General features: G+C 41.9%; 2 protein-coding genes across 2 annotated transcripts; both read right to left on the bottom strand.

Annotated features, from left to right (window-relative positions):
• Positions 1-251: 251 nt before the first annotated feature.
• On the bottom strand, positions 252-686 carry LOC149439036 (histone H2B-like). The gene has a single exon (XM_089659554.1). The coding sequence runs from the start codon at positions 684-686 to the stop codon at positions 252-254; it is 435 nt and encodes a 144-aa protein (XP_089515680.1).
• Positions 687-3,698: 3,012 nt separating this feature from the next.
• Positions 3,699-4,085, bottom strand: LOC149439035 (histone H2B-like). The gene has a single exon (XM_089659553.1). The coding sequence runs from the start codon at positions 4,083-4,085 to the stop codon at positions 3,699-3,701; it is 387 nt and encodes a 128-aa protein (XP_089515679.1).
• Between the last annotated feature and the right edge of the window lie 4,695 nt (positions 4,086-8,780).

Genomic DNA, 8,780 nt, shown 5'->3' with positions numbered 1-8,780 from the left:
TTGTCCTGGGTCAGGAGGGACCCACATATTGAAGCCAGGAACAGCCAGGCAATTATTATATTCAATAGGAGCTCAGCAATGTCTCTGTTTATCAGTGTGAATTTCCTTCAAGTCTGGATTGGCTTGGTGAAACCTGTTGTCCCTGTAAAAAAACATTGGTGTCAGAGGTGCAAATGACACCAGAAGTTAACACTGAGATCAGTCGCTATGTTTATTGAGTTACATGTCAATCAATTGCTATGTTTATTGAGCTACATGTTACATGCTGGTTTGGTTGAAGCTGTGTGATGCCTTTTAACGTGACTTGACTTGCTCAGGTTATAATAGTCCAGTGCCTTGTTGTCTTTAGATAAGGCATGTTTGGCCAGGGTTCTGGGCAGCAGGAGACAAATCGCACTCTTGATATCCTTTGCTGTCAGAATCTTTCTGTGTTCTCGTAGCATTAGTTTTCCTCCTTCATATATGATCCTTTCACACATGTATTTCACAATCGAGGACATGGCACGCCGAGCTGAAGTGGACATGCCAAATTTGGGGCGAAGACTCCTGTAGACCTTCCTAATGCTGAAGATGTAGGACACATATCTACGTTGCTTAGGAGGTGCTTGTATAGGAACTCTCCTTTTCATACGCCTACCATGAGTCTGACGCTTTACAGGGGTCCGATTCTTGCTAGGTTTAGCCATCCTTTACTCCAAAAAGATTGTTAGCCTACTAAGCCCATCATCTTATGCAGATCATTTACTGCCTGGTAGTCAGAAAGCAACTTCAGCATTTCCTGCACCAAATCTGATCTGGTTAGGATTTTGTAGGATATGGTGCAAATCTCAGTTGAAGGAGTTGGCCGCCATATTGGATGTCGTTGCTTAGATCTGCAGTTGCCATAGTGCTGCAAACATGACCAGCTAGGGCACCCCAAATTACAATCAAAGCAACTTGGTTGTCATTAACAGTGCTCTGATTGAAAGGTGGGTTGGGGGGGGGCAGTTCATAACACTACAGAATGGCCATTAACAGATATCAGAATTCCAGCTACATCACCTTTCATAGAAGACAAGCATAAAGGCTGCCATTGGTGTCTACTCATTTTGCCAATGTTAGTGGCCTGACTGCCATGCTGATCCTCTGGCTTCCATTCTTTAAGTCACTGAACCAGGAGAAGTATACAGTTAAGGATTTCTGACTTTTTTTTACTTTTCTGCTCTGTATACTTGTTCTGGGACAGCGAATTATAAGTATTAGAGGCAGAGAGTCAACATAACAACCTGAACCCGTGGAGCATCTGTAGGCTCATCTATGAAGGACTTAGGGCTTGTCCACACCATTAGAACACATTACCACATGGCTGATAGTGTGCAATGCAAATAGCACCTCACACTGTAACATTTTTTTTCTGTTTCTTTATTGAAATGACACCAAGCAACATTTCATTTAGGTCTATTGGAAGCAGCACAGTGATGTAAACTGCCATGAAAGAAAACAAGGCTTTTTGATTTACCTCTGCATTGGGACTGCATTGGGCAACACTAGCCAGCACAGCCCATTGCATCTGTTGTGAACGGGGCCCCACAATGTCCACTTTTCTCTAGGGACACCCATGTGGGTGCGCTCCTGATCCAGGCTGTGTGTGTACATACTAATGGTAAGCCAAACCCTATGGCTCCTACTGCTTTCAGTGTCTCCTGTGCTGTGAAAGCAGGAAGTGAGAGGATGGGTGCTGCAGTGGGACAGCACTGGAACTGTGAGAGGAGTCAAGTAAGTGTTTAGGGATGGGGGGGAGATTGTAGAGAGTTTTTTCACCTTAATTCAGAGGATGCATAAAGGTAAAAAAAACATTTAGACTTTAGAACCACGTTAATATTGAAGAACAGGCAATACACAGGTCAAGAGGAGTCAGTACACAAAGGCTCCAACATCTGTCTCTAGGTCCCAGTTGCCCCCCATAATTTCCCCTCGTGACCTTGGGGCCCCCCAGCAGATTTGGAGTCCATTTCCTAGCTCTGGGACTGCTGTCCTGGTACACATAGGTCTGGGTGCAGGGATAGTCCCCTACCACTGATCGACCCAAATACTTTGGAGCTTTCTCTCCAAATTAGCTCTGTGCAATCAGGAGGTTGGGAGAAATGGGATCCGGAGTGTCTCCCATAATGCACAGGCTGAGCTTCTCCTGACCAAGTGCACATGTCCTTTGTGCTTCAGCCACAAGTGATGGTCTAGTTCAGGCCTCAGGACGGTGTGAATCCTGTTGAGCAGACAGTGAGAGCACAATGGGCCCCATCCCCCTTGGGGCCCATGAGCCCAACACACATTGCATACATGGAGGACAATCCAATGTAAGCACAGAGGTAATCTTGAGTCAGCAAAATAAATATTCAGTATTTTTCTTTTTGTGTATTAAAGCGAAATGTCATAATTTTGTTTTATACTTCCCATTTCCATATGTCTTCAGACCATTCACATGACATGCAGAGTTCTTTGCCCAACTTTTTCAACACTTTGTCAGTCTTGGGCAATCCTGGAAGGGAACGTAACTAGACCCAAAAGTTTAAAGTTCCCATTTTGTTCCAGCAGTATATCATGTGGGGTTTTTATAATCTCTTTTCTGGATTTCTTTTGGTTGGTCACATGATGCACTTGGTCCTCCTCTCTGGCACTGAGCAGTCCAGGCTGACCCATATGGAAGAAAAATATATTTGAAATATATTTAAAAAATATTCTTCCCAAATATATTGCCATATATTTGAAATGCTGCAATGTTGGCCATAATTAATATGGCCATATCTGAAGAATATATTTAAAAAATAGATATTTTTAAAATTATATTTTTTTAAATATATTCTTCAGATTTGTTTTAACATATAAAAAAGTAATTTTAACATATATTTTAACATATATTTGTAAATGCATTGCAAAAATGTAGATTTGTATTTTTAAAGACACACAGTATATTTGAAATGTATTTTTAAAAATATTTTTCATATATTTTGTAATAAAAACGCATCTCAACATGCATGGTATATATATATATATATATATATATATATATATATATATATATATATATAGAATATGGCCAAAATTGTAGCATTTCAAATAAATGGCAATATATTTGGAAAGAATATTAAATGTATTTCAAATATATTTTTCTTCCATGTGGGGATGCAGAGAGCTGCATTGAATTGATTACATCAGCGCTGTTCTTGCATTATTACGTTTCTGGGACACCAGAAATGCACACTGTAAATTTGTATGTTATAAGTATGGATGCTGCTGTTGCATTTTGAAAATGCTCTGGCTATCATGCTGATCCTGTAGCTTCACTACTTTCTATACCACTGACTTATGAGTATGCAAATAACAGGTTCTGAAATGAAACTTACTTTTCTGATATGCATATTTGTTCTGGTTCAGTACTTTAAAGCACTGAAGCCAGAAAGAACCAAGCAATAAGTATTTTCAGTAGGAAGTCAGCAATGGCTCGGTATTCCTTTCAGTGCAGATCTCCATCAAGTCTGGATTGGCTTGGTCAAACCTGTTGTCCCTTTGAAAAAAAATTGGTGCCAGAAATGCGGAGTCACAAACGACACAAGAGGTGAACACCTCAATTCTAGATGTTTATTGCGTTACATGTCAATCGATTGCTATGATAATTGAGCTACATGTCACTTGCTGGTTTGGTTGAAGCAGCGTGATGCCTTTTACTTTGACTTGCTCAGGTTCAGTGCCTTGTTGTCTTTAGATAAGGCATATTTGGCCAGGGCTCTGGGCAGCAGGAGACGAACAGCACTCTTGATATCCCTTGGCATCAGAATCTTTCTATGTTCTCGTAGCATTAGTTTTCCTCCCTCATCTATGATCCTGTCACATAAGTATTTCACAATAGAGGACATGGCATGACGAGCTGGGACGGACATGCCAAATTTGGGGCGAAGACACGTGCGGACCTTCCTTATGCCGAAGATGTAGGACACATATCTGCGTTGTTTAGGAGGTGCTTGTATAGGAACTCTCCTTGTCATACGTTTACCATGTCTACCGTGAGTCTGACGCTTGACAGGGGTCTGGTTCTTTCTAGGTTTAGCCATTGTTAACTACAAAAGAAGATTGTTAACCTGTAATCCCATCATTTTATGCAGATCATTTACTGTCTGGCAAACAGAAAGCAACTTCAGCATTTCCTGCACCAAATCTTATCTGATTAGGAGTTTGTAGAATATGATGCGAATCCCATTTAAAAGAGTTAGCCACCATATTGAATGTCTGTGCTTAATGCAGAGAAAAACCTTCCTATCATCCTATACCATAGCTCCCAACTGTCCAATTTTGAGGGACTGTCCCTCATTTGGAAGTCCCCCTGTCCCTCCTTCCTCCCCATTTGTCCCTCATTTTGGTCTGATGTATATAGTTGTATATAAAATGAGCTATTTATGTAACAAAAAGTGTTTTACAGTGTTAAACCTTTCATCCAATTACTAAATTGCTGCATTTGAAAATGTCTAAAGCCGAAATAAAGGAATAATAGTGACCAAAAAACTACTTGTGTTTAATCAACAATTGTTTATGTATAATTCTCCTTTAAGGGGGGCATGGCAGGGCGTGTGTCCTATGCCAACATACTTTTGCTAATAGGTGTCCCTCATTCTCATCTCAGAAAGTTTGGAGCTATGCCTATATGCAGAGGACAGTGCCATCTTAGCCAGTATTTAGATCTGCAGTTGCCATAATGCTACACACATGACCAGCTATGGCACCCCCAACTTGGCAGTCATTAACAGTGCTCTGATTGGAAGGTGGGCTGATGAGGGGAGGGCGGGTCATATCACTACAGGATGGCTAGTGACAGATATCAAAATTCCAGCTACATCACCTTTCCTAAAAGACAAGCATAAAGGCTGCCATTGCTATCTACTCATTTTGCCAATGTTAGTGGTTTGGTTGCCATGCTGATCCTCCCGCTTCCATCCTAAACCAAAACAAGTATACATACTACTATGTGGTTGACAGTGTGCGTAAATAGAGCATCACACTGTAACCTTTTATGGGTATAACCGTATTGAAATGACACTAAATGACATTTCATTTAGTTCTATTGGCAGCAGCACGGTGATGTAAACTGCTGTGGTAGGGAACAAGGCTTTTTGCATTGCCTCTGCATTGGGCAACACTACAGAGGCAAGGAAAAAAGCCTTGCCTCTGCTGTGAACGGGCCCCTAGGATATCACTTAGTTTATTTGAACTTACTCTGATGTCTGACGATGTCCCTGGGAGTTGGAGGCTAGGGGTCATCTGAAATCTGATAGTTGGTCACTTGGCAACTGCCTGACCTCATGCGGAAACCCCACATAGGGTTAAATTCACTAAGCCATAAAGATTGTTATGTTCAGTAATGGAAGTCAATGTGAGCAGCAATCGTGTCGTTAGAAATAAAGACCATTATGGCAAATAAGACAGGCTTTGCCGCCTAGAGAATTAGGTCTGTCTCCTTAGTGTCCATCCTGTCTTCCAGCTCCTAAGGTCAAGCAGTTGACAGGGAATAAAGCACCAAAACTCTCGGGGGCCCCTCATTTCTGACATTTAAGTTCACAAGTCATTCTCAAATATGCTGAATAAGTGGCTAAATATTTAATAGAACTGCAGAATTATAATCATTTTAAGAATAAATATTCAGACTCTTACATAAGCTTCAGTGATTCTTGTTGTCTTAATAGCCACAGAGATGGTCTCCTTGGACAAAGGAATGGTAGTTGTGGACGTTCAGCTAAGAAACCTAGTAACAACAAAGTGATACTAAATCAGAGAGGAGCACCAAAGAGGATCTGCTTTTAATTCACCACATATGTCTACAGTGGATATTTGATGTTCATATAAATTACAGTATTGATAATCAAATTCGGATACGGTTTAAAAAATCCATCAGTCGGGCCATAAGCCTGTGTTGTTTGCAATATAACTGTAGAAAGACCTATAAGAAGGCTTTGTGATGTGGAATATGAAGCAATTAGATTGAAGTGTATATGTAGGCCTTGTCATCCCTACCAGTCTTATTACCTCTTCCTTAAGGCAGCTTTGTCAATACTTCTTGCCGCCTCCAAAGCAAGCTCCAACTGTTACAACTGTCATGGCATATATAGCTGTTATGGGTCGCCTGCAGTCATGTGACTGTACCTGCTTTATTTTGAGTGTCCAATCAATTTCTGTAGCTGGTCTCAGCTCAGGAACGCATGGCAACTGGATTCCTATTGGCTGACTGGTGCTGTCACCTCTATAGTTAATCAAACACCTCATACAAGTTCTACCCAGTACAGCCAGGACAGACAATTTTCTTGCATGCGGATACATTTTAGCCCTAGATCTTGGGTAATATACTCCCCCCTAGTGTTACAAAAATGGGGACAGGGCTTTCCAGTCTGAGACATCATCACACAATCCACTCAACAAAGGTGATCTAGGTTGATCACCAATGTCACCGTATGACAGCTTGGCATGATTTGGATATCGTACATATCTGAATATTCTGTTCTAATTTATAACTGTGCAGACTTATTTATTAAATGATTATTTTTGCAATACAAAACAAAAATCTGCCATCCTAAACAACACCCCAAATCAAACTTTACATTGCCCAATGATTTTGACCAAACCTTATTAATGATCTGACTGATCCTTTGGATGTATGCACAGCCAAGTCAGCCTCACCCTGTACCCTACACTCATTACTTTTTTTGAACTCTCCTCCAATAACACCTTTGGACGGTAGCATGGCCAAGCCAGACTCATCCTTGGGCCCTACAGTCATTACCCATTGCTAACCTACTTACCCTTTGATTATGATCGTGCCCAGAGCATAGGCTGCTATGAAGAGATGGGGTTTTGAGGACTTGACACTAGTTTTACGGGTCCAGTCTTTCATCCCTAGTGTCCATAAATGCAACAATTTGAGGAACAAACAGGGCCATGCCTACCTTGAGCACTCAGGGAGGCATTGTGTGGGGTGGCACTGAGACTGGAGAGTCAACAAGACACAGTATTGCAGGATCACCAAAAACATTTTAAGGCCAGGTTGATCTCTGGCAGGTGTAACCATGGCAACCCATCCACAGTCCATCAAACAATAAGTAGACAAACAATGTTGGTTTGTGGGTGGGTTGCCACAGTAACAGGGACATCCACCAGTGATCGTACTGGCTCTTGAATGTTTCTGCCACATATGTAGCGTATTGTGGCTGGGTTGCCATGATAGCAGGAACACCCACCGGAGATCACACCAGCTTTTTAATGCCTTTCTGTTCTTGTGTTGTGGCTTAGGGGTGTTTTGCAATGATCACAGGAACACCCGCAGGAGATCACATCAACTTTTTAATGCCTTTCCCTTCTTGTGTGCTGGATTGTGGGTGGGTTGCCTAGGTTACAGGTACACCTGCAGGAGATCGCATCAGCTTTTTAATGCCTTTTCCTTTTTGTGTGGTGATTGTGGGTGGGTTTCCATGGTTACTGGAACACCCGCAAGAGATCACATCAGCTTTTTAACTCCTTTCCCTTCTTGTTTGGTAGCTTGTGGGTGGGTTTCCATGGTTACTGGAACACCCGCAGGAGATCACATCAGCTTTTTAACACCTTTCCCTTCTTGCTTGGTGGCTTGTGGGTGGGTTTCCATGGTTACTGGAACACCCGCAGGAGATCACATCAGCTTTTTAACTCCTTTCCCTTCTTGTTTGGTGGCTTGTGGGTGGGTTTCCATGGTTACTGGAACACCCGCAGGAGATCACATCAGCTTTTTAACACCTTTCCCTTCTTGTTTGGTGGCTTGTGGGTGGGTTTCCATGGTTACTGGAACACCCGCAGGAGATCACATCAGCTTTTTAACGCCTTTCCCTTCTTGTTTGAGGGATTGTGGGTGGGTTTCCATGGTTACTGGAACACCCGCAGGAGATCACACCAGCTTTCTAATGCCTTTCCCTTCTTGTTTGAGGGATTGTGAGTGGGTTGCCATGGTTACAGGGACATCTTCAGGAGATCACACCAGCTTTTTAAAGCCCTTCCCTTCTTGTGTGGTGGATTGTGGGTGGGTTGCCATGGTTATAGGGACACCCGTAGGAGATCACATCAGCTTTTTAATGCCTTTCCCTTCTTGTGTGGTGGATTGTGAGTGGGTTTCCATGGTTACAAGAACACCCGCAGGAGATCGCATCAGCTTTAAAATGCCTTTCCCTTCTTGTGTGGTGGATTGTGAGAGGCACCTGCCAGAAATCGCACCAAAACATACAAAAGTTAGTACAATCCCTGGACGGCATTTCTGTTACCATGGCAACCCACCCACAATCAACCAAACAAGATGGGAAAAGCAGTTCAGGATGGGATTACCCCGGGGGTCGGGGTTGTTGCCATCTCAAACAACAATATTCCTCGACTTGTTCTGGAGAACCAGCGATCACAAACCGCGATCCATCATCGATTAAATATTGCATGATGCAACAGAGATGGATAGATAGATACGTTCTCTCATTTATAAGTGTGGACAAATTATTTAAAAAGTTTATTTAATCAACTCCAAAAGAGATCAATAAATAGATCAAATGGAGGGTTTTTGGTTTGCATTTCCATTTCCATCGATTTAGTCATACCGGATGATCATATCAATATATGTGTGGCCACAATAAAAAACATCTTTTGCATATGTGTTTGTAATTAGAAATATTTCCGAACACACTCACTGGAGACTCCTTGCTGTCTCTCACATACTAAAAAATACATTTTCACATTGTCTATTGTACCAAAAAGTT

This window comes from Staurois parvus, unplaced genomic scaffold (assembly GCF_062004578.1).
Source record: "Staurois parvus isolate SC_StPar_1 unplaced genomic scaffold, SC_StPar_1.0 ptg001162l, whole genome shotgun sequence".
NCBI lineage: Eukaryota > Metazoa > Chordata > Amphibia > Anura > Ranidae > Staurois > Staurois parvus.
The sequence above is the reverse complement of the archived record's forward strand: the minus strand, read 5'-3'. Positions and strand labels throughout refer to the sequence as shown.